Genomic DNA, 24,856 nt, shown 5'->3' with positions numbered 1-24,856 from the left:
CAAATTGGAGGTGCATGGGTTCAGTGAGGGGATGACAAGGTGGATGGAAAAATGGCTGCGCTGCCAGGCTCAGAGAGCTGTGACCATGGTGCAAAGCCCAGCTGGCCAACACTTATGGATGGGGTGTAGTACTCGGGATCAGCAGTAGGACCAATACTCTTTAGTGTTGTCAGGAATGTCATGAGTGGGAACTCCCAGTAAGTCTGTGGATAACACCCAGCAAGGGGAACGGGCTGTAACTGTCAGAAACAGCTCCTGTTTAGAGAACCTGGGCAGGCTGGAGAAATGGGCTGACTGGAACTTCATGAAGGTCAGACAGAGCGAGGGCAAAATTTTGCATCTGAGGGAGAAACCAGCCTAGGCAGTCATGCAGGCTGGGAAGTGTTCAAGGCTGGACTGAGTGTGACCTTGAGCCACCAGATCTAACGCGAACTGTTCCAAGCCAGAGCTGATCCGTATGAGCTCTGCAGGTCCCTTCCGACCTGCGTTCTGACTCAGTGATTCCCCCTCTCCCCTGCCCTGAACCCTGCGCTGCCGTGGGCACATGTGTCCTCACAGCCCCTTGGCCACAGCACAACCTTTAGGCACTGTGCCGGGAGTGCAGAGAGGCAGCTGAAGGGAGGGAGGCCGAGAGCCTCCTCCCTGCCATCCGCAGGAAACCAGCGGCTGCTGCCGGCAGCCCCTGAGCTCGGAGACAGCTCTGGGAAGCTGGTCCATCTCCTGGGTCAGGGCCCTGCTGCTGTGCCGGGCTGCTTCTTGCTGGGGAGGTGTCCTTGCTGGAGGAGCGGGAGAGGGCATTTCCCAGGAGACCAAGTGGTGCCCGTGCAGAGCCCCTGCGCCCTCGCAGCCCGGGCGAGACCCCGAGCGGCGCCGGCGCAGGGCTCAGCCCCGGGGCGGAGCTGGCGGAGGCGGCGGAGAGGAGGCGCCGCGGCCGGAGCAGAGAGCCGGGGCTGGCGGGGGGCGGCGGAGCGGCGGGATGCGGCGGTGCCGGGGCGCGGCGCTGGCGGCGCTGGCCGCGGTGCTCCTGGGTGCGCGGGGCTGGCGGGGGTGGACGGGGGCGGGGAGCCCAGCGCCAAGCCTTCCCTCTCCTTCTCCAGCGTGTCTTTCCCCCTGCCTGCCTCTCTGCCATCCCTCGTCCCCCTTCCAAACCCTCCGAGTCCTCGCTTCCTCTTCTCCCTATTTTGCCATCACCTCTGGTGGTCCAAGCCTGCTTACATGTACGCCTGCCTTTCCAGGCACCGGCTCTTTCACCCGTGCATTTCGCAGCTCTTACTGCCCTGACTGTAGCCCTCTGCCCTTCACTGTAACAACCCACCTCCCCGTCTACTCTTCCTCTCCCCATCCATCCATCCCTTCATCCACCGCCCCAGCTTTAGACCATGCATCAAGCATCCTTAAGCCCTCTTCCTACCCCGAGACCCCTCTCTCATCTCTCCCTTTTCTTCATGTCTGTAGGCACAGGTTTGCTTTCCTGCACCACACCGTTATTGCAGACATCCTCTCGTCCCCCGTGCATTTAGCATTTATTCTTCTTCTGAATTCAACCCTTCATCCTCCGCTGCAACACACCCAACTCTCCTGTCTCCTCTCCCTCTCCCCATCCATCCCTGCACCCGACTTTCATTCTAACTCTGCATGCACCAATTTCACATTCCCTCCCAGACTTCTGCCCTTGCTCCACACACCTGCCCCAGGACCACTCTCCATCCCTGTTGATGGGCACGCGTCGCCACCCGTTCCAGTGCAGCTCTGTCTCACTGCCACTGTTCCTGACTGTTTCTCTGGGAAAAGAGCCACCAGAGCTGAGTGATCTTTGGTGATCTTTGGTCTTTCCTTCTCCTTTCTCGGCAGTGGCTGTGGTCAGAGCCCAGGTGCAGCAGGAGGCGTCGGCGGAGACCACCGAGGGCACTGGCATCAGCATCAACTGCTCACACCCCAACATACAGATCACCGAGTATATCCACTGGTACCGTCAGCTCCCGGGCCGAGGCCCCGCATTCATCACATTTGTTCACAAAGGGTCCTCAGATCTGTCGGACTTACTGGGACGGCTGTCGGTGGCGGCAGACCGCCGGTCCAGCGCCCTGTGGCTCGCCCGGCCCCGGCGTGGGGACGAGGCCGTGTATTACTGCACCCTGAGAGACACGGGGAGAGGAGCCGGGGCTGTGGCCGGGCTCAAACCGCTGCGGGCAGGGCCGAGCCTGCGGGGCGGGGGGACAGCCCTAGGCGGTCCCGCCAGGGGGCGCTGCCGCTTCGCCCGCCGAAACCGCCTCGCCATGCCCGGCCCTGCCACCCACGGGGCCTGGGGCGCATCCCGTGCCGCCAGGCACTGTCATCAGCATCAGCACTGCCACCGGCATCAAGCATCGCCATCACAATCTCGGCATCCAGCTTCTTATAGAATCATAGAATCATAGAATCATTTAGGTTGGAAAAGACCCTCAAGCTCATCGAGTCCAACCATTAACCATGCCCACTAAACCATGTCCTGAAGTACCCTGTCCACTCGCTTTTTGAATGTCTCCAGGGATGGTGACTCAACCACTTCCCTGGGCAGCACATTCTTCCAAGCTTCTCCATCGTTTCCCACCACGGGATCTCTTCCGGTCCTCGGAAGCCATCCCGCAGAGTCAGGAGTTTGAGCCCAACACAGACACAAGACAACGATGTAGAGGTGACTGAAACGCTCAGGCTTTCTCCATAGGTCCCAGACCATGAGGCTGTTGTAGAGGATTTGGCTCTACACCAAATGCAGAGCCTTTTGGTGTGCAGGTGAAGTCCCAGCGGTGGGATGAAAGCTTGGACATGCCTAGTGTCCAAGACACATTGGGGGCTCAAGGGGTGCCAAGGTCATGTCTCAGAGGCAGTCAGAAAGAGAATTGCTGTGTTTCCCAAAGGGGTGGAAGGTCTGGGGTTTGCTGAAGCTGAAAGCTGTCCACTGACCAGAAAGGTTTCTGTACAGCTGGTCCCCAGGGAAGCCTGCATGGCTCTAGTAGCTCACTCAGCTGTTCAAGGTCCATGCTCCCAGGCTGCAGAAGCAGAGAGGAAAATCTGGTTTCTGCAACGGCAGAGGCCCCTGTGCTGAGCTGCAAAGGACGCCTTCTCCAGGCATTCCTTGGATGGGCTTCCAACAGGCCAGGTTGCATGCTTGCCTCAGTGGTGGTGTCTGGGAGGCCAGGGCAGCACAAGCAGCTGTGCCCTTGTAGGAAATCAGACCAACTGCACTCTGAGATGTCTTTTTAAAAGGGTAGCCAGCCAGGGAAGTGATCCTGCTCCTCTGTCACTCATGAGACCATGTCTGGGGTCTTTTTATTTCTCACTTTTTTGTGACCCTGAAAATTCTCAAGTACTGGAATGCACTGTTCACAGCTATTTTACAGGCTCTGGCCTTGGAAATTTTCCAGGCATGACAGGCACAGCCCTGAGCAGCCTGATCTAATGAGACCTGCTCTGAGCAGGGACTTGGAGTGGGTGACCTGCAGAGGACCTGTCCAACCTAAATTGTGCTATGGTAAGAGTAAAAATAGTGTGGCTACAGGGCTTTGCTAAAGGCTACAAGGAAGGAGAGGTCAAATGCAGATCCTACTTGTTTTGAGGAAACCGAGAACGGAAGGGTTATGGTCAAGTGAAAGGACTGTTTATTTGCATTTGAGTGTGTGTGTGGGGGGTTCCCCAACAAGCTTTTCAGGAGCTGATTTATGAGATTTATGAGATGGGATGGGCAGTGTGGCTGGAAACATCGTTTGTTGGTTCCTGAGATATCTTTTCCTGAATAGAGGGAGAAAGTCCACAGTGCCTGGAGGGGCTGAATGGGACAGTTGGTGTCTGCAGGGTTTGGGGTTGTTGACCATTGTGTTTGTGAGAGCTGCAGCCTTGGGGTGTGCTGAGAGGAGCTTGGGGCACCCTACAGGAGCCAGGAGAGGCCAACTCGACCGTGGTCTTGAGGTTGGTGAAACAGGAGTCACGAGGCATCAAGGAAAGAGAGGCTCCCAAGGTGTTGCACAGGAGGATGTGCCAGTGAGCTTGGTCAGACATTCATGTCTATCCCCCTTTATCCCCTCACCTTGGGAAAGCAAAGGTGGTGTCTGCAGGAGCAACACATGTCACTGCTAGAGGAGGGAGAACCACAGCATGGGCAATTCAAGCGTGCTAAGGAGAAGCATTTTGTCTTCCCTGTTTCATTCTTTGTTGCCCTTGCCGAGTCATTTCCGGCAGGTGTGCTCTCTCAGGGCTCTTGGTGGGGACCTGTGGCTTTTCTGAGTCTCTCTCACACATGCAGGAGGATTGGTCTCAGCATGCACCTCGGGTATCTCATCCTCGCTGCTTTCCTGAGGCAACCACTAGGTAAGCACTAGCTTTGGCTAAAGGCTTGATTCCTCTTCCCCCCAGGAGACCCTCATCCCCTCAACAGTTCTCTGCAGAGAGCTGCTCTTGAAGTAAGGGCAGATGTTGGGAAACATCAGACGACACGGATGGTTTTGGACCTGCTTTCTCAAGATGCAGTTACCCATGGGAAAGAAAAATGAGACCAAGAAGAAGCCTCTCCTCTCCTGATCATCTTAGACTCCTGCCCTTCCTTTTCTCTTGCCAACCATCCACGTCTCTCGGCCTCTCTCTGCTGATCTGTCTAGGCCCAGCGTTTCACAGACATATGACTGCAGAAGCTCTTTTCTGTCTCAGCAGTACCTATTTTCTGAGGCACAGGACTTTTGAAAGGTGATGCAGGGACATGAAAGCTCTCTCATCGCACTCTCGTTCTTAGGGTGTCCCAGGATCTCTCCTGGCTGGCACATGTCATGCAGCATGCCCTGGCTATCCATTCCTCCTGTGGGATTGCAATGCCAGGGCTTCCTTTTCCCTCCCCTCCCTTAACCTTAGACCCTTTTGAGAGCACAGGGAATGGGGAGCAGGATGAAACTTCTCACAGGAGTTCCCACGTCCCTCACCCTGCTGGAGGTGTCCTGAAGCCAGCACAGGAAGGCCAGGCACTACAGGCTCTTCCCTGCAGCCTCCAGGCAGTAGCAGAGTGAGGATGGAAGACCTGGGTGAAAGCACAGCTCTCTCTGGGGGTATCTCTGTGGGAGGTTATTGGCATTACAGCGCTCTAGGATCCACGCTGAGCTGAGGTCTCAGATCTCCTGCCCAATGACACTCACCACCTTGCTGTTCTCACTCATGGGAGTCTTGCTTCAGAACAAGACACAGGGAATTATTCCTCTGGCACTTTGCATCCCCTCTTGTTTTACATCTTGGAGCCCTTCCCTGCACAGCTGCTGACCCTTGTTTTCTTCCAGGCACCATGGGGCAGACCACCGTCACCCAGCAAGAAGGACAAGTCACAGTCAAGGAGAGAGACACCTTCCAGACCACCTGCACCTACCAGGTCACCAGCTTTGATGGATTGCTGTGGTACTGGCAGAGGAAAGGCCAAGCCCCACAGCTTATCTTATATCAGGCAGCAGCTGGCCCCAGGCAGAGTGGCCGTCTCACCACTGTGCTGAACACCACGGGGAAAAAGAGCCTTCTCCGTCTGGAGGAAGTCGAGGTCTCTGACGCTGCCTTGTACCTCTGTGCTGTGCAAGACACCCTGGTGCAGAAAGCTTCCTTGGCTGAGCAATAAGCCAGGGGAGAGAGGGCATTGGTTTGTGTGAGGCTGAGCTTGGGGGAAGGGGCCCTCAGATCTTCCCTGGCAGTGTTGCTTGCCCTGTACACCCAGAGCTCTGCAGGTCAAAATCCTCTTCCAGGAGAGGACAGTGTCAGTGGCCTGAGAGGAAGAAGAAGGTGGTGAACGAGTCTCAGGTTCCCTCGTTTTCACCATGGGTTATGTGGTTATTCTTCCCATGGCTTTGGAGAAGTGATAGGCAATGTAGGAGGTTGGGACCGCTTGTGCAATGGTTCCCTGCTGCTCTTCACTTTCTGGTTTTGTCTACAGCACATTGCTTCTTCAGGTATTCCTGCAAGCCTGTTGCTTAGAGTACCTGCTCCAGGATGTGTCCCTCAGAGGTCAGAGTTCAAAGTAAGATGAAAAATGTAAATAGGGTGCCACAGAACAACGCTCCTTCCAGGAATTACATGATTACAACAATTTTGGAAAACATTCAGAACTACTCTGTGGCTCCTCCAGTTGCTGCATACCTACGTGCTGTGATCCAGAGGACCTGCTGTCCCCCAGTGCACTCTGCTGGTCCTTGGAGGCCTCCTCATGCCCTGCCTTGTGGGCTTTCCCCAGCCCTGCCTCGTTTCTTCTGCAGTGGGACCAGGCTGTACAACTCTGTACAAGAGCACAATGGGGGAAGAGACCCCCAGGCAGAGGTGGGCAACAGGCCATGCCAGGAGAAGAGCCAGCTTTGAGCAAAGCTGCTTCATGCTTGGCAGAAGGCATTGCACAACAGAGCAGCCATGGGGATTTGGGCACTGGCTGCTGTCCTTGGGCTCCCTGCCTGGTGAGAGCTGGGGCTGTGTGAGAAGCATGAGGGCCCTGGTGTGTGGCCTGGCCAGGCTGATTTCAACATCAGCTGTTGACCTCCCAGAGCCTCCAGCACCACCGGGCTCCTCACTGGGCGACAGCAGTGGTTGGGCTCCCCATCTGCAGGACCTGCTCTGAGGCCAAGGGGCCATACCTGCGCAGAGATGCCAGAATGCAGGGCCTGATCTCCACTGGCTGTGGAGGAGCTGAGTATGTCTTCCTCAGCTTCAAGAGTCAGTGACTGCAAGGGACCCATTGCCCTGTCTCCGACCCTACCCTTCCTCTGGAAATGATGAAAAGTTCACTTGCGTCCTCACCTTCTCCCCCCACAACCAAAGGCAATGCCTTTCGTCCTTGGCACCACCAGACAATGTCCACCAAGAAAAGGATTACGTGGAGGCAGAGGCTGTGATGCAGAAAACTTTAATAACACTGAAGAGGGAAGGGAGTTCAGTTCTAGAGGAGGCTGCCGGTGCAGGGAGAGCAATAGCAGCTGCTGGAAGTCTGCGCCCATTGCCCATGGTGGAGATCCTGCAGGACATCCGTTTGCTTGCACCGCAGAGAGAGCTGGGTCAGCAGATACCCCAGGTTGGGTCTGGGGATCTTACGGCTCAGATGAACAAAAGAAGACAAGAAAGAGATGGGAGGTAGTGGAAGGCAGGGGATTTAGACTTTGGCCATGTTTTCAGAGGGTCACCACTGCCCTCCTTTGGAAGGGCAGCACTGGATGTTCAGCCTTTCTGAAATGAATGGCCAGGAGCTCCATTCTCACTTCAGCATCAGCTGCTGGCTTTGGGGTGGTCCTTGTCCGGGCTGTCAGCAGGGGCTTTAGCACCTTCTGCCACAGTAGCGGCTGGAAATGCAGGAGAGATCACAGCACCCGGAGTTGATTGGCACCCCGTCACAGCTGAGGATACTGCCAACGGCAGCGGAGGTGGAGGAGCCCACAACGGTGTTCTGCGGGAAGGAGCTGAGGATTGGGCCAGGCAGGGTCACCACCACGGGAGAGGGCTGGATGACAACGGTGGAGTTCTGGCACTGCCTGACACAGGGCTCATTGCAGCTGTTGGCCAGTGGAGTCGGTCCACAGGGCTGGCAGGGCTGGCACTGGTTGTAGCAGGACATAGCTCAGGTCCAGAAGTTTACCTGGGAGGGAGAGCAGAGAGGAATCACAGCACGCGTACATGCGAGATGCCGTCTGCCATGAGTCCATCAGCAAAGTCAAAGGCACTTGCTGAGCTGGGAGGTAGAAGCTGGGCAGTGAGGCCAAAGGGATTCTCAGCCTTATCCAGACACTGTACTGCAGAGTGTCACTAGGCCTAAAGGAGCTGCTGACTACCGCTTAAAAGAAGAGCCTCCTCAGCCAAGTCCCAGACACTCTCTGAGTGAGACCTTCACCTTTCTTCCCCCTCCCATGACAAGCAGCACCATGACCCAGCATAGGGTTGAGGAGCATGCATCTGCAGGAGCAGAAAGTAACATGAGGAAAGGCCTTCAGACTCACCTGGTTCCCAAGGAGAAGGACGTGAGAGAGGTGGATGAGACAGCAAGGAGCTGGGCTGGCTTTTATGGTGGCCCTGACCTGCCCCAGGCCCAGAGGGAGCTTCTAGGGAAGTGGCAATTTTCTAAGATGCTCATGAAGAACGGTAAACGTCCCAGCTAATGACATGGGCTGGGTGGTTGTTTTCCCAGATGACACCTTTTCATTTCCTGGCTTATGACGTACCCATTCCCTCACGGAGGCTTCTTCTGAGGGCTGGGATTGAGAGGCCCCAGGATTTGCAGGACAGGAATGCAACGTTGCTGGCAGAAGACTCAGTTTGGGTGCCGGATGGGTGCAGTGCAGGCAAATGATGTTGGCCTGGGGCACACTGGTGGGGTTGCCTGTGGCCACGTTGACAGGAATGGCCCAGCTGCTCCCAGCCCTGCAATCCTTGGCTGGTCACCCAAGGGCTTCCCTGTGTGAGGATGTGCTGTGTCTTTCTTTTTCCCTCCCTCCGTCCCTCCTTCCCAACTTGTTCCAATGTTCACTTGTGGTCAGCTTCCCAGGCAGGTGGGCTGCACTGCTGGGTTTCAATCCTCTTCCTCCTAAACCTGCCCTCTGGAGAAATTTGTTGACCTCTTTTGGCATCTTACTGTCAGGGCATTACAGGGATCACAATGCAAACTGTTTTTCTGAGCATCCTGGGCCACTGAACACATCTTGCACAAGGGTAGAAGATGACCACCTGGAAGGAACTTCTGGGTTACTGCAGCGCCCCCCCCCAGGGCAAGAGACGGTTGAACACAATGAGGTTTTTTCCCTGCAGAGGCTGCCTGCTGCACTCCCAGGTCCTGAAGGAGCATTTGAGAGTCCATTTTGGTCCCCACTCAGAAATGCAGCAGGAGTTGAAGGAGGCAGAAGTTTGGCCCATGGCTTCCATGGAGCATGTCAGGCACTCACCCTAACCCTAACCCTCTGGGTGAACTTCTAAAATAGTTGTTTAACCTTAAACAAGAGCTGAACCACATTCAGGATCATGCTAGTTCCTAGCAATAGGAACCTACGGGTCTCAATATCCCAGGGGTTTTCAAATTTTCCAAAATTCTCAAACACCATTGTAACTAGACTGGGGAAGAAAGGTGTCTCACCCATAGATTGGCTCTCTGAGGAGGAAGGGTGAATGGTGTAGGTATTAATAGCTTCCCACAGATGGCTCCCAAAGTATAGAGGTGACGACAATGCTAAGTGCAAACACCGGATTAGTCCCACAACCGATAATTTTATCATAGCATAAGCCAGTATTACACAATACATCAAAGCGAAAACCTTAATCTACCGCCCACAGATGATAAGCAGCAGCACAGGGACTACATACAGCAAGTGAGGTGATGCATAACAGAACTCCAAAAACAAGTGCCACAACTCTAAGAACTCATAAATCAACATAGTGACCAGTGCCTATTAGACCAATGTAATAAATGCTTGTAACAAATTCATTTTAACAAGCGCTGGTTAGGGTTGTTGTTATCTCAACCCTTCAAGCCCCACATTAGGCACCAAAAGGACTGTTGTGGTTTAACCTCAGCCAGCAACTAAGCACCAACTAGCCACTCACTCACTTCCCCCCCACCCCAGTGGGATGGGGGAGGAAATCGGGAAAAGAAGTAAAACTCATGGGTTGAGATAAGAACAGTTTAATAGAACAGAAAGGAAGAAACTAATAATGATAATGGTAACACTAATAAAATGACAATAGAAATACTAAAAAGGATTGGAATATGCAAGTGATGCACAATGCAATTGCTCACCACCCGCCAACAGATGGCCTGTTAGTCCCTGAGCAGCGATCCCCCTGCCTCCACTCCCCCCAGTTTATATACTAGATGTGATGACCCATGGTACGGAATATCCCATTGGCCAGTTTGGGTCAGCTGCCCTGGCTGTGTCCTGTGCCAATTTCTTGTGCCCCTCCAGCTTTCTCTCTGGCTGGGCATCAGAAGCTGAAAAATCCTTGACTTTAGTCTAAACATTACTTAGCAACAACTGAAAACATCAGTGGGTTATCAACATTCTTCTCACACCAAACTCAAAAACATAGCACTGTACCAGCTACTAGGAAGACAATTATCTATCCCAGCTGAAACCAGGACACAGGGCCTGTAGTGACAGCAGGGGTAATGGTGTTAAAGTGAAAAAGGATAGATTTAGATTGGACATAAGGAAGACATCTTTTTTTATTAGGGTGGTGAGACTCTGGAACAGGTTGCCCAGAGACATTGTGGACGCCCCATCCTTGGAATTTTTCAAGGTCAGGTTGGACAGGACTTTGAGCAACATGAAAACTGAGCAGAGCGCAGTAGTGATGGAACCAGAACTGACTCCAGTGTGCAACAATCCAACGGTGCACGCCACCCTCCTGCTGCATCCAATGTCACCTGCTCGTCACACCACACTGAAGCCCAATCCTGCTCTGCCAACTAAGAGGCCTGTATGCCGTCCCTTCTGCCCAGAAGACTGGCATGACAGATGGAGCCCAGAGTTGGGATCTAAATGAACTCAATGAAATTTTTATGAACATGACCCATAAACTAAAGGAATGATATCTCTCTGTGTGTATACACATACATCTCTCTCTCTCTCTCTCTCTCTCTCATAGGATGGAAAAAGTGGTGACGATTGACCAGGATGTAACTGAAGGTATGGGAACTAAGCATGATGTCAACGGTATAGAATAAGGGGTGGATACCGTCCTGGTTTCAGCTGGGATAGAGTTAATTGTCTTCCTAGTAGCTGGTACAGTGCTATGTTTTTGAGTTCAGTGTGAGAACTCTCCTTCCCAACAGAGGAAAATAACTCCTGCTTTTCCAGAAGAAAACAAGACAGGAGTGGAAAAGTCCCTGGAGACTCCTAAGGGCTACTTGTTGCTTAGGAAGTGCCTGATAATGTGCATGCACGGCATTGGAAGAATGCACAAGTTCTTCTAGGTTAAGTAGGGCAGCACAAGCATTTTTCTTCTTGGGAAAACCAGGGAAGTTTTGTATACAAAGGAGATGTCATTAAGGGGTCCAGTCTGTTTGATTTAGTCCAATGTGTCCTTCAGTCTTGTGGCCCATCTAGCCCGAGAACACCTAGAGACTGGAATGTTTTTATGGAAACCTATGATGAATGCCCCATCTTCTGTCATGGGACAACAACCAGGTTCTCTGGGGACAACTAAAAGTAACCGAGGAGGGCTGAGAAGCACTACACACAGCACCCTATACAGTTTACTGTTGAAACTAAAATATTCATAGAATCATGGAATCATAGCATGGTTTAGGTTGGAAGGGACCTTTAAAAGGTAATCTAGTCCAACCCCTTCTGCCACGGAGGGGTTTGTATTCACAAAATCTTCAAACTTCTTTGTCTGTTAGCGTCCACTTAAAAAACATCGGGTGAGGTGGGACAGGCTGGGCTGGGCTGAGCTTAAAGAGCACACACTCAGCCTTGCAATTGGGTTGTAAGTTTTATTTACAGAATACATTTATGATAATTGCTGCAAGCAGTGCTGGTCTGGGTCTTCTAAAACATACTTTGAGTAGCTGTGGTCATGGGGAAAGATCTATCTTCATATTTTTCAAAACACATCAGCGTCTGATCATTTTGTACTAGATTGTTGGAATACAGTTTTAAAATCTGTTTAAAAGGTAATCTGTTGTTACAGTGATGTAGAAAAAAGACACTGTGATAGCCACACGTGTCCTGGGTTTGGCTGGAACAGAGTTAATTTTCGCAAGAAGCTGGGAGGGGACACAGCAAGGATAGGTGGCCCGAATTAGCCAAGAGGATATTCGGTACCGTATGATGTCATGCTCAGTATATAACTGGGGGAGTTGGCCGGAGGGAGGGGGGATTCTGGGCTCAGGAACAGACCGGGCATGGGGTTCCAGGTGGTGAGCAATTGCATTGTGCATCACTTGCTGCGTATATTCTTCTATTAGTATTATTGTTTATATTATTTCTTCTCTCCTTGTGTTGTCCTATTAAACTGTCCTTATCTCAGCCCACAAGGTTTTTATCTTTTTCTTCCGAACCTCCTCTGCATCCCACCAGGGGGGAGGAGTGAGCAAGTAGCCATGTGATGCTTAGTTGCTGGCTGTGCCTAAACCACAACAGCAGTCCATGGAGAGGTAGACTGCAGTTGCTTCCTCTGCAAAGCACTATCCATAGCATTGTGTTTTAAAAAGGCCACGATGCCTTCAGGAAAGAGAGCACTCTTTCCTGAAGGAAAGGAGTACGCACATGAGTCAAAAAACTCTGTGTAGTTCTGATGTGCCAAGAGAAGTGCTAGCCGGTGCTCTTCAGGCTGGTTATGAGGATGTGTATTCACCACCACGCTCATGGGTCTTGGATAAACATGGGCCCAAGGGACACAGTTGCTCAGGTAAACACCTAGAAATGTTTCCCTGGTGTAGGGGTCTGCTGAGAATAAACAAGAGCTTGGTCCACCTCAGACTTCTGTCTGAGAGAGGAGATAATTCTACCCCCAAAGCATCTACCCATTATTGCTGTAATTTAGGCAAGAGTTGTGTAGGAGGGCTCAGTCCCAGGGTCAGAGCTGGTGCTGGGGCTCAGACCAAGGCCAGACTCAAGAGAGGACAAGGTGAAGGCTCCAGCCAGTGACTGCCATGGACTATCTAGGAGCCTGGCCAGGCCAGGAGGATAACAGTAGCCCAAGCCAGACACAGGCACAGATAGGGCAGAGCTGGGGCAGGCCTGCGCTAGGCCAGAGCTCTCATAGGGACCGTGGGCCAGGAACCGAGCCAGAGCTGGGACCCATGGTTACACTGGGCCTAGGTAGGCTTGGTCCTGATGCTCATTGTCCCTGTGTTTCCACCTGACTCAGCACTGCCTCCCACAGAACCCAGCCTGGGGAGAGCTGCCCCCAGTCCTCACCCCACATAGGAATGACTCTGTCCCCTGTGCTGGTCCTGTGGTGGTGGTGGTGTGTGAGGTCTGTGTGAGGGCAAGCCCCCACACCACAGGGGCTCAGGGTCTGCAGATGTGGGAAGGCCTTGGCCTGTGTGTAGGGAGCAGTGGTGTTGCACAGAACACAAGTGCCACTTCAGCCTCAGGGCTCTGGGAATGCTGAAGGAACTTGGTACCTGGGGGAAGGCACTCCAACATGTGTCCTATAGTTGCACTGGTGTGTGCCCTGTGCCGTTCAGGGACAGGTCATGGATCCTGCTGATTGCAGAACCAGGTCCCACTGGTACTGCCATGTCTTCCCAGAGCTGGGGATATCTCCTCTCACATGGCACCTTTCTGGACCAGAGTTGGGTTGTGGCACTTGTGAGGCTGTAGAGTTCCTGGGCCTGAAGAAAGCTGCTCCTTGCTGGGGGAACACAAGGCACCAAAGAGCATCCGTGTGTGGTTGGCCACCAGTCACTGTCTTGGGCCTGCCTTCACCCAAGGGGGTGGTTGGTTCACAGGGACAGGGGACCTCCTTGCCCAGCACAGCTCCAGCCAAAGCAAGAGCAGCACTCTTCCCCAAGAGCTTCTGGGACTGCTGACCTCCTCAGGGACTCCCACATGCCCACAGTTCCTCTCTGGAGGACAGCAGTTGCCAGGATTCCTGTTCGCATGACATGCTCCAGGGCCAAGGGAGTACTTCTGAGCAGAGTCGCAGCAAGGCAAGGCGTGATGGCCCTTGGCTGTGGAGTAACCAGGGTTGTCTCCCTCAGCTTCAGGAGGCATTGCCTGAAAGAGGACTCGCTGCAGTGTGTCCCACCCTCCAATGCCTCTAGGAGTGATGAAGGGTCCCCCTGTGCCCCCACCAAATTCCCCTCCAAAGCAATGGCTTTGACCCTCAGCAGTCAGTATGCAGCTGGAAAGAGCACCCAAGCGGCACAGGTAAGGTTGCAGCAATTTTTTAATGAGTCTAAAGAGGGAAATGAGGTCACTCCAAGGGGAGGCCCCCAGTGCAGGAAGGAGCAGGAGCAGCCAAGAATCTGTTCCCCTTTTCCTGCAGCAGAGTTGCCACCGGCCATCTGTTGACCTGCTTGGCAAAAGGGAGACAGCCTAGCAGGTCACTCCAGGCTGGTTTCTGGGGTCCTCAGAGAAGACAACAAAGAAAAGAGATAAAGGGTGAGTGGAAGAGAGGAAAGGTAGGCATTGGCCATGTTTTCAGAGAGCCCAGGCTGGTCCCTTCCACGCTGCCCTTGCAGGGCAGACAGAGATGACCAGCTAGTCTGAAAACAACACCATGAATTTTGATCCTCTGTCCAGCAGCATCTTCTGGGTTCCTAGGAGTCCTTATCGGAGGCCGTTGCCAGCATCTTTAGCAGGGGGGGCACCTTCTGCCACAGTAGCGGCTGGTGATGCAGGAGAGGTCACAGCACCCAGAGTTGATGGGCACGCCATCACAGCTGAGGATGCTGCCAACAGCAGCGGAGGTGGAGGAGCCCACAACGGTGTTCTGCGGGAAGGAGCTGAGAATGGGGCCGGGCAGGGTCACCACCACGGGAGAGGGCTGGATGACAACGGTGGAGTTCTGGCACTGCCTGACACAGGGCTCATTGCAGCTGTTGGCCAGCGGGGTCGGGCCGCAGGGCTGGCAGGGCTGGCACTGATCACAGCAGGACATGACTTGGGGCTGGAGGTGCACCTGGGAGAGAGGGCAGGGAGGAAGCAAAACATGGGGAGGCGTGAGGAGCATTCTTTCACCACACCACGAGGGAGCCAAAGACGATGCAGGGCCAGGAGATGGAGGCTGTGCAGAGATGTCTGAGGGCTTCTTGGCCTCGTCCTACCAAGGCGCAGAAAGAGCCACGAGCTCCCATGCGGCTACTGCCTAGCCCTGAGTCCAGAAGGCACCTGAGTACAGTCTCAGCCTCCCTCCATGTCTGACCTTCTCCCCACTTCCCTCTCCCATGACAAGCAGCCCCATGATGTGGCATAGAACCAAGCTGGTGTCAGCTGAGAGGCCCACTGAGGTGAGACCTGCCTTTAGAGAAAGCAGAGAAGGAGAAGGGGGTTGAGACTCACCTGACTCCCAAGGAGATGGAGGCAAGAGAAGTGGATGAGAGAGTGAGGAGCTGGGCTGGCTTTTATCATGGACCTTTACTGCCCCAGGCTGCCAGAGGCATCCCTTGCAGAGGTGATTATTTTCTGACAAGCTCATCTTGAATGCAAAACGTCTCACCTAATGCTATAGGCTGTGTTTTGGCTCCCTGAATTGCTGTCATTTCATTTCCTGCTTTATGCCGGGCACATTCCCCAGTGATGGCCTCTTTTTTGTGACAGGGTGAGAGGCCCAAGCATTTCCGGAGCAAAACACGTCAGCATGGGCAGAGGACTCAGCTCACATGCTGGAGGAGTCCAGTAAAGGACACTCAAGGTAGAGTAAACAGCTGGCTTAGACTACGCACATACACACACATCCAGACCTCTAGTCATCTAGAGCTAATTGAGAAGGCTCAAGAAACCACAAGAGAGGCCCACTATCCAGGGCCACCACACAAGTCATGGACTTGACAGAGTCAGGGGGAAGACTGATCTGCAGTCGGTGAGAGTGGGAGGTGCAGCTGATGAGAGTAATGTGCCCAGCTTGAAACCATTTCACCCCCACAAAAGCCCTTTCCCTGCTATCTGTCTGTCCCTGAGTAGCGTGGACGTGGCTATGGGGTTTAGCCATGGGATGGAGGTGCTTGTAGGCTCTGGTAGGACAGCCTGTGGGTTCACTTCTGATGGCATGATGAAGCAAGCCATGCGCACGTGACCAGGTATGCAGGCCTTGCTGTGAGCTTGTGCTAGCTGGGCAGTTCAGAGGCCACGACTGGGCAATTACAGGATCAGTGTCTCCAGAAAGATGACTTGTCTCATTTACCATGGATGCCTGCTTTGGGATGGCATAAGTCCCATGTGTGAGCTGATGCCTCTTCAGTGACTGTGGGAAGAGTCTGTAGCATCTTTTAGAGCAGGTCCAGAGGAGGGCCATGAAAATGATCAGAGGGATGGAACACCTCTCCTATGAGGGAAAGCTGAGAGAAGTGCAGTTGTTCAGCCTGGAGAGGAGAAGGCTCTGGGGAGACCTTCTTGCGGCCCTTCGATAATTAAAGGAGACTTATAAGAAGAGAGAGACAGACTGTTCACCAGGGCCTGTAGTGACAACATACGGGGCAATGGCTTTAAACTGAAAGAAGGTAGGTCTACATTGGCCATAAGGAAGACATTTTTTCCCCCAGTGTTAAATGCTGCGTGTGACATCATATGGTATGGAATATCCCTTGGGTCAGTTGGCGTCAGCTGTCCCGGCTGTGTCCTCTCCCAGCTTCTTGCGCACCACCAGCCTCCTCACCGGAGGGGTGGTATGAGAAGCAGAAAAGTCCTTGATGCTGTGTAAGCACTGCTCAGCAATAATGAAAACATCCCTGAAATATCAACACTCTTTTCAGCACAAATCCAAAGCATAGCCCCATACCAGCTACTATGAAGAAAATTAACTCTGCCCAGGCCCAAACCAGCACAGCCTGCCACACACCTCCTGCTCAAGAAGAGGAGGCAGATGACGCCACCTTCAGGCAGTTGGGGAAAGCCTCACCATCATAGGCCCTGGGAACCACGGGTGGGTTTTAGCACCTCAGCATCTGCCTCAGGGGCAAAATGGCCAGGCACAAGCAAACCAGGAAAGGTCCTGCTCCTCCACACAGCTGTACACACACAAAAGCACACCCATACACACACCTGTGCCCGCACAATTATGTCCATGCAGACGAGTCACACACATTCATGCTCTCCTGCCTGCCCCCCGCAAAGAAGTCCCATGTTGCAAAGAAAAGAAAAAAATTCCAGTGCTAGAAGGTCCCACCTGACCTTGGTGATCTCCTCAAGTGTCTGGGACCAGCCCCTGCCCTTGCAAAGGGAGCGGTGCCACAGGGACACGCTCATGTGGCAGCAGAAGGGTGTGTGTTTGGGACAAGGCAGGCTCCCCTCTGGCTACAGACACTGAGGCTGGGACATCAGAAGTGATGTAGTAGGGAACCTGTCTCTAGACTCACTTTAAGGTAGATACACTCTCTTCTAAAGGCAGAGAAGTGCAGATGCAACCTTATATTACAGAGCAGCTGAAAAACATGGTTTGGCTACCCTGTGATTTTTCATGCATCCTTTTTCTTTTTTCCTCAGTTTGAATTGATGTGCTGGCCTTGTATCTTCTTCTCCTTTGCATGCAGGTGCAGGTGGTGTAGTTGCCTGTAGTGAGAGGGAGCTGCCTGCAGCCTCCCCTGTTAACCTTGAGCTGGCTGAGTTTATCTTGCAGCCAAGATATGCAAAAGAGTTTCTGCAAAAATAATAATACAAGAGTCATGATGGTGTATTTGCTTTACCTGGCAAGGTTTCAGTACTGAAGGGCTGCATGGATGGCTTCTGTGACAAGATGTCATTAGCTTCCCCCATATCAGAAAGAGCCAGTAACAGGCACCGCCAGGACGGATCCGTTGCTGGCCAAAGCTGAGCCCATCAGAAACGTTGACAGCACCTCTGTGATAACATATTTAAGAAAGGGGAAAAAACAGTGTGCAGCAGCCAGAGGAGAAGAGTGAGAAAAGTGACAGCAACAACTCTGCAGACACCAAGGTCTGTGAAGGAGGAGGGAGAGGAGGTGCTGCAGGAGCCACAGCAGAGATAGCCCTGCAGCCCTGCAGAAGACAATGGTGAAACAGCTTGTCCCCTGGCAAACCATGGAGGACCATGATGGAGTGGATATCCACTCTGCAGCCCACGGGGAACCTTGTACCAAAGCAGGTGGAGATGGCCTGAAGGAAGTTGCAGCCTGTGGAGAACCCACACTGGAGCAGGCTCCTGGTAGAAACTGTGGCCCATGGAGAGGAGCCCACACAGGACGTGTGGCCCCATGGGGGACCCATGCTGGAGAAGCCCATTCCTGAAGGACTGAAGCCCACAGAAGGACCCATGTGGGAGCAGTTCATGAAGAATGACAGCCCATGGGAAGGCCCCATGGTGGAGAAGTTTGTGAAGGACTTGTCTTGTGGGTGGGCCCCCAGCCTGGAGCAGGGGAAGGGAATGAGGAGGAAGGAGCGGCAGAGATGAAGCAGTATGAACTGACTGCAACCCCCATGCCCCATCACCCTGTGCTGTTTGCAGGGAGGGAGTAGAAGAGTTAGGTAGGAGTGAAGTTGAGCCTGGCCAGAAGGGAGGGGTGGGGGCAATTTGCTTCTAGTTTTGTTTCATTTTTCACTATCCTACTCTCTTGCAGTTAATTGGCAATACATTAAATTAATTTCCCCAAGTCGAGTCTGGTTTTCCCATGGCAGCAATTGGTAAGTAATCTCCCTGTCCTTATCTTGACCCACAAGCCTTTCATCGTATTTTTCTCCCCCAGTCCTGTTGATGGAGGAGAGTGATAGAGCGGCTTGGTGGGTACCTGGCAGCCAGCCAAGGTCAATCTGCCTCAGACAGGTAAAGCAAAGAGAGGAAGCATAGAAGAGCAGTGATGTTATGGCTGGAAGTACCAGAGATGTCCTGTCCCCCTTGTCCCATGCCCTGTAAAACAACGGGGGCACAGAGATCACTAAACAGCCCAGTTCCCTGTGTGGTGTAGAAGAGAAGGAAGAGATTTGGTGTGGCTGGTGGGCAGGGGCATCCAGCACTTCATGCTTGAGGCTGCATGGCATGCGGTGAGGGGAAGCAGTCACGTGAGGCTCCATCCACATAATGGTTCTGCATGAGATAAAGGAAAGGAAGGATTTTCATGGACAACTTGGAAGGTGGAGCAGCAGCTATGGGCCATCCCAAGGGCTGTTCCCTTCTTTAGCCCTCTTCCCATTCTGCAAAGCAAATCGTCTTTTGGAACTCAACACCACCCCCTGTGACCCCAGCGCAGCCCCAACCATAGCAAGAGGAACACTCTTCCTCAAGAGGTCATGTGGCTGCTGACCCCTGAGGGCTTCCTGCCTTTCTGGATATTTGTGGGCAGAGGCACAGCAGGGCAAGGCCTGATCGTCACAGGCAGCAGAGCAGCCAGGGATGACTTCCTCAGCTCCATGAGAGAGTGCCCCAGAGAGGATCCACTGCAGGGCGTGGACCCTCTCATTCCTCTGTGGATGGAGAAGAGTCTCCTTGTGCTCTCACCTCCCCCATCCACCCCACAGCAACATCCTTCTGCTTTGGCCATTTGGCGAGTGTCCACAGGGGGAAGGACCACAGGGAGGCAAGGCTTGAATGCAGCAGAGCTTTAATGAGTCAAAAGAGGGCAACGAGTTCACTCCAAGTGGAGGACAGAAGTGCAGGGAGTGCTGGGGACAGCCGAGAGTCTGGAGTCCTTGGCCATGGGGAAGTTCCTGCATCATGCCTGCCCCGTGGAGGGAGAGGAGACAGATGGTCCCTACCAGGTTGGTGTTGGGGAGACGGTGTGGGCAAGGGGATAGGCAGCCACAAAGAAAAGGGAAAGGCAGGCAAAACCATTCAGGTATACTGAAAACAGCATCCAAAAGACGGATCCTCTGCCCAGCACCATGTTCTGAGTTCCTCAAGGTGTCACCCTGGGGCTTTTGCAGCATCTTTATCTGGAGATGGGGCACCTCCTGCCTAGTAGCATCTGGAAATGCCAGAGAGGTCACAGCACCCAGAGTTGATTGGCACTCCATCACAGCTGAGGATCCTGCCAACAGCAGCGGAGGTGGAGGAGCCCACAACGGTGTTCTGCGGGAAGGAGCTGAGGATGGGGCCGGGCAGGGTCACCACCACAGTGGAGGGTTCAATGACGACAGTGGAGTTCTGGCACTGCCTGACACAGGGCTCATTGCAGCTGTTGGCCAGCGGGGTCGGGCCACAGGGCTGGCATGGCAGGCACTGGTTGTAGCAGGACATGTCGTGGGGCTGGAGGTGCACCTGGGACAGAAGCAGGGAGGAAGTAGAGCACAAGGGTGACTGAGGAGCAGCCTGATTTCCCTGTCATGAAGGAGCCAAGGCCAATAATGAGTGGGGAGCTGGAGGCTCGGCCAGAAGACACACAGTCTTCATTGCCCTACAAAGAACTGACTGACCCAGGGAGGCTCTCTCCTACTTTGTAAACCAAAACACCCCTCGACCATGTCCCAGCCTCTCTCTACGCAGTCCTTCTCCCTGCTTCCCCCTCTCAGGACAAGAAGATCCAAACCCCAGCACAGGCCAGAGCCAGTATCAACAGAGAGGTCCATCGAGGAGAGATCTCACTTTGGAAGAGAAGGAGAAGGGCCTTCAGACTCACCTGGTTCCCAAGGAGAAGGAGGCAAGAGGAGTGGATGAGAGAGCAGGGACTTGGGCTGACTTTTATACCTGCCCTTCATTGCTGCAGGACCAGAGGCAGAGGTAACAATTTTCTGACAAGCTCATCTTCAATGCAAACCTTTGCAGCTAATGATATGGGCTGTGCTTTGGTTTCCTGCACTGCTGCCTTCTCATTTCCAGATTTTTTCTATGCCCATTCCCCAAAGAAGGCTTCTTCTGAGCAGTGGGATGAAATGCCCAGGATTTTTCAGGCAGGAATGCAGGAGTGCAGGCAGAAGACACAGCTCACGCGCTGGACAAGTCCAGAGCAGGCAAGTGACATTAGCCTAGGTCACACTGTTGCGACTGTTTGAAGTGTCATTCTCAGGAAGGAGCTCCAGCAATGCTCAGCTGGATATCGTGGGCTCCTGTGCATGAGGGTGTGCCATGTCCTGGTCTTTCCTTCCCTCCTCAACTCACCCCGATGGTCCATTCTTGTTCTTGCCTCCCCAGGTGTGTGCGTTGTGCTCCTAGGTTTTGACCCCCTCCTGCCTAACACTGCCCAGTCCCCAGGGGTCCTCAGCAGGGTCCATGGTTCATGGTGTTCTTGTGTGTGTTCTTGTCTTGTGTGTACTTGTAAGCAAACAGGTTTGTGTGGATGAACGTGGAATCATATTTATGTGTCCAAGCCCAAGCTGGTGTGCATAAGCCTGTGTCTGTGTGTCCTTGTGTGTCCCTCATCACAAGGGAATATGCTGCTCATGGCAGGGACACTCTCCACTGCTCTCTCCAGGAGCACCACAGAGCAGCAGGTTCCCAGGGTCAGGAGGAGCCTGAGTGCAGCTGAGTGGTGATGGCACCAGACTGCTAGAGAACTGTCCAGGGAAGAGGCACTGAAATGCAGCCACTGTCTCCTGAGCCCTCCTTTCCCTGTCCTCCAAAGCAAACGCTCCGCTGCTGCTGATTCAGGCCCCAACAAGGATGGTTTCACACTAGTTTTGATCCACATGTTAATTCAGTGGAAACAATATTGGGAATACCTCAGCATGGCTGGCAGTCCTCCCTGCCTGCCTCTCCACACCAGGACACAGTGGCTCTCCCCAGCGCTAGAGAGCTCAAAAGGATGGGGATTGCTTTCTGGGGAAGCAGAAAGGCTGAGCAATCTTGCGGACCTTGCGCTGGCCATCCCTGAGTGGATGTGCTTCCAGTGCAGGGTCAGTGGTGTCTGGGGCGGTGCACGACCCCTCTAGGTCCATGTCAAGGCCAAATGTACTTGTGCAGTTCCTCGGCCTGGTGCTCTGTCAGGCAGGGACTGAGACCTTGGATCAAACAGGTACTGAATGAAAGGAACACGCATCCTGATATCCCTGTGCTGTGAGTGGAAGGAGAGACCCTGTGGCCTGCACAGGAAAGGCAAAGAACTGGTGACTGCTTTGGTCTTCAGCCCACAAGGACCTTCCTGCCCCACATTGGAATCTCAGTCTGAGAGCCCAGCAACTGCCCCTGGGAGGGAAGGGACATTGGATTTGAGACCGCATCCCCCAAAGACAGCTGCTGTCCCACAGGGGTGTCCATAACAGACCGTCTTTCTGACAAGGGCTGTGCACAGTGGGTAAGTTTTCTGAGCCCATCTCCCTGCCTGAATGGCTGTCAGCCTGAGGCCAGGACCATCTTGGACCCAGTGCCGTCAAGTGAAGTCTAGTGCAGTGCGGGGCTTTCCCTCTTCCCTTTAGTGAGCTCGGTGAGATCAGTGCCAGGCAGCTCTGCTGGGAGAGCTCAGCCAGGGCTGATTCCCCTCCTCGTGGGTCTGCTTTTGAGCTGAGGCTCTACTGCATCTGAGCGCCAGACTCATTGCTTCCTCCTCAGGTAACAGGCACTGTGGAAAAAGGGAAGGGCAGGGGAGGTGTGTACCTAGAGTTTAGCAAGACCTTTGACAGCCTCTCCCGTACTTCCTCGAGGACCAAATTGGAGGCGCATGGGTTCAGTGAGAGGATGACAAGGTGGATGGAAAAATGGCTGCGCTGCCAGGCTCAGAGAGCTGTGACCATGGTGCAAAGCCCAGCTGGCCAACACTTATGGATGGGGTGTAGTACTCGGGATCAGTAGTAGGACCAATACTCTTTAATGTTGTCAGGAATGTCATGAGTGGGAACTCCCAGCAAGTCTGTGGACAACACCCAGCAAGGGGAACGGGCTGTAACTGTCAGAAACAGCTCCTGTTTAGAGAACCTGGGCAGGCTGGAGAAATGGGCTGACTGGAACTTCATGAAGGTCAGACAGAGCGAGGGCAAAATTTTGCATCTGAGGGAGAAACCAGCCTAGGCAGTCATGCAGGCTGGGAAGTGTTCAAGGCTGGACTGAGTGTGACCTTGAGCCACCAGATCTAACGCGAACTGTTCCAAGCCAGAGCTGATCCGTATGAGCTCTGCAGGTCCCTTCCGACCTGCGTTCTGACTCAGTGATTCCCCCTCTCCCCTGCCCTGAACCCTGCACTGCCGTGGGCACATGTGTCCTCACAGCCCCTTGGCCACAGCACAACCTTTAGGCACTGTGCCGGGAGTGCAGAGAGGCAGCTGAAGGGAGGGAGGCCGAGAGCCTCCTCCCTGCCATCCGCAGGAAACCAGCGGCTGCTGCCGGCAGCCCCTGAGCTCGGAGACAGCTCTGGGAAGCTGGTCCAACTCCTGGGTCAGGGCCCTGCTGCTGTGCCGGGCTGCTTCTTGCTGGGGAGGTGTCCTTGCTGGAGGAGCGGGAGAGGGCATTTCCCAGGAGACCAAGTGGTGCCCGTGCAGAGCCCCTGCGCCCTCGCAGCCCGGGCGAGACCCCGAGCGGCGCCGGCGCAGGGCTCAGCCCCGGGGCGGAGCTGGCGGAGGCGGCGGAGAGGAGGCGCCGCGGCCGGAGCAGAGAGCCGGGGCTGGCGGGGGGCGGCGGAGCGGCGGGATGCGGCGGTGCCGGGGCGCGGCGCTGGCGGCGCTGGCCGCGGTGCTCCTGGGTGCGCGGGGCTGGCGGGGATGGACGGGGGCGGGGAGCCCAGCGCCAAGCCTTCCCTCTCCTTCTCCAGCGTGTCTTTCCCCCTGCCTGCCTCTCTGCCATCCCTCGTCCCCCTTCCAAACCCTCCGAGTCCTCGCTTCCTCTTCTCCCTATTTTGCCATCACCTCTGGTGGTCCAAGCCTGCTTGCATGTACGCCTGCCTTTCCAGGCACCGGCTCTTTCACCCGTGCATTTCGCAGCTCTTACTGCCCTGACTGTAGCCCTCTGCCCTTCACTGTAACAACCCACCTCCCCGTCTACTCTTCCTCTCCCCATCCATCCATCCCTTCATCCACCGCCCCAGCTTTAGACCATGCATCAAGCATCCTTAAGCCCTCTTCCTACCCCGAGACCCCTCTCTCATCTCTCCCTTTCCTTCATGTCTGTAGGCACAGGTTTGCTTTCCTGCACCACACCGTTATTGCAGACATCCTCTCGTCCCCCGTGCATTTAGCATTTATTCTTCTTCTGAATTCAACCCTTCATCCTCCGCTGCAACACACCCAACTCTCCTGTCTCCTCTCCCTCTCCCCATCCATCCCTGCACCCGACTTTCATTCTAACTCTGCATGCACCAATTTCACATTCCCTCCCGGACTTCTGCCCTTGCTCCACACACCTGCCCCAGGACCACTCTCCATCCCTGTTGATGGGCACGCATCGCCACCCGTTCCGTGCAGCTCTGTCTCACTGCCACTGTTCCTGACTGTTTCTCTGGGAAAAGAGCCACCAGAGCTGAGCGATCTTTGGTGATCTTTGGTCTTTCCTTCTCCTTTCTCGGCAGTGGCTGTGGTCAGAGCCCAGGTGCAGCAGGAGGCGTCGGCGGAGACCACCGAGGGCACCGGCATCAGCATCAACTGCTCACACCCCAACATACAGATCACCGAGTATATCCACTGGTACCGTCAGCTCCCGGGCCGAGGCCCCGCATTCATCACAGTTGTTCACAAAGGGTCCACAGAGCTGTCAGACCCACCGGGGCGGCTGTCGGTGGCGGCAGACCGCCGGTCCAGCGCCCTGTGGCTCGCCTGGCCCCGGCGCGGGGATGCGGCCGTGTATTACTGCGCCCTGAGAGACACGGGGAGAGGAGCCGGGGCCGCGGCCGGGCACGAACCACCGCGGGCGGGGCCTGGCATGCGGGGCGGGGGGACAGCCCCGGGCGGTCCCGCCAGGGGGCGCTGCCGCTCCGCCCGCCGGCACCGCCTCTCCACGCCTGGCCCTCCCAAGTCCCGCCCAGCGGGCCCCGGGGCGGTTCCCCCGCTCGCCCGGCATCGGCATCGGTATCGGCATCGGCATCGGCATCCCTGCCCTCCCACCGGGATGCAGACAGACATCCCCCGCAGGTGGTGAGACACTAGAATGGGTCGCCCAGAGAAGTTGTGGATACCCCGTCATTGGAAGTGTTCATGGTCAGCCTGGAGGGGGTTTTGAGCAACCGGATGGAGTGAGAGATGTCCCTGCCCTGGCGGGGGGTGAGCCTAGATGGTCTTTCAAGGTCCCTCCCAACCCAACCCATTGTAGGAGTCTCTGACAGCCCGAGACATGTGCGCCAGGGCGATGCTGCTGCTCTGCTTGGGGGGCCACATTGCTCCACCCAGCCCCTCCCGGCCACGGACCCGAAGAGCTTCCCCTGC

General features: G+C 54.6%; 1 protein-coding gene, 1 pseudogene and 3 gene segments (V, D, J or C); 3 read left to right on the top strand and 2 right to left on the bottom strand.

The window, feature by feature from the left end:
- Window positions 1–975: 975 nt before the first annotated feature.
- On the top strand, window positions 976–2,417 carry LOC126038467 (T cell receptor alpha variable 26-1-like). The segment is given in 2 exon segments: window positions 976–1,028; window positions 1,852–2,417. Coding segments are annotated over 2 exon segments (618 nt in total).
- Window positions 2,418–4,193: 1,776 nt separating this feature from the next.
- LOC126038466 (T cell receptor alpha variable 1-1-like) lies at window positions 4,194–5,620 on the top strand. The segment is given in 2 exon segments: window positions 4,194–4,344; window positions 5,295–5,620. Coding segments are annotated over 2 exon segments (375 nt in total).
- An 8,648-nt stretch (window positions 5,621–14,268) lies between these two features.
- Window positions 14,269–15,119, bottom strand: LOC126038906 (feather keratin Cos1-1/Cos1-3/Cos2-1-like; annotated as a pseudogene).
- Window positions 15,120–19,186: 4,067 nt separating this feature from the next.
- LOC126038949 (feather keratin Cos2-3-like) lies at window positions 19,187–23,883 on the bottom strand. Its single transcript, XM_049801408.1, has 2 exons — window positions 23,842–23,883; window positions 19,187–19,838 (listed from the first exon to the last, which is right to left on the bottom strand). The coding sequence occupies exons 1-2, from the start codon at window positions 23,881–23,883 to the stop codon at window positions 19,536–19,538; spliced, it is 345 nt and encodes a 114-aa protein (XP_049657365.1). The 3' UTR covers window positions 19,187–19,535.
- Window positions 23,132–24,621, top strand: LOC126038904 (T cell receptor alpha variable 26-1-like). The segment is given in 2 exon segments: window positions 23,132–23,184; window positions 24,007–24,621. Coding segments are annotated over 2 exon segments (618 nt in total).
- The last annotated feature ends 235 nt before the right edge of the window (window positions 24,622–24,856 follow it).

Source organism: Accipiter gentilis, chromosome 5 (genome assembly GCF_929443795.1).
Source record: "Accipiter gentilis chromosome 5, bAccGen1.1, whole genome shotgun sequence".
NCBI classification, from domain to species: Eukaryota; Metazoa; Chordata; class Aves; order Accipitriformes; family Accipitridae; genus Astur; species Astur gentilis.
The sequence above is the reverse complement of the archived record's forward strand: the minus strand, read 5'-3'. Positions and strand labels throughout refer to the sequence as shown.

Excerpts from the sequence above, each read along its gene's own strand:
- LOC126038949 (XM_049801408.1), bottom strand. The coding sequence starts at position 23,883 with ATGCGTGCCCATCAACAGGGATGGAGAGTGGTCCTGGGGCAG. Across the intron at positions 19,839-23,841 it reads GGAGAGTGGTCCTGGGGCAG|GTGCACCTCCAGCCCCACGA; the intron begins GTGTGTGGAGCA and ends CTTCTGTCCCAG.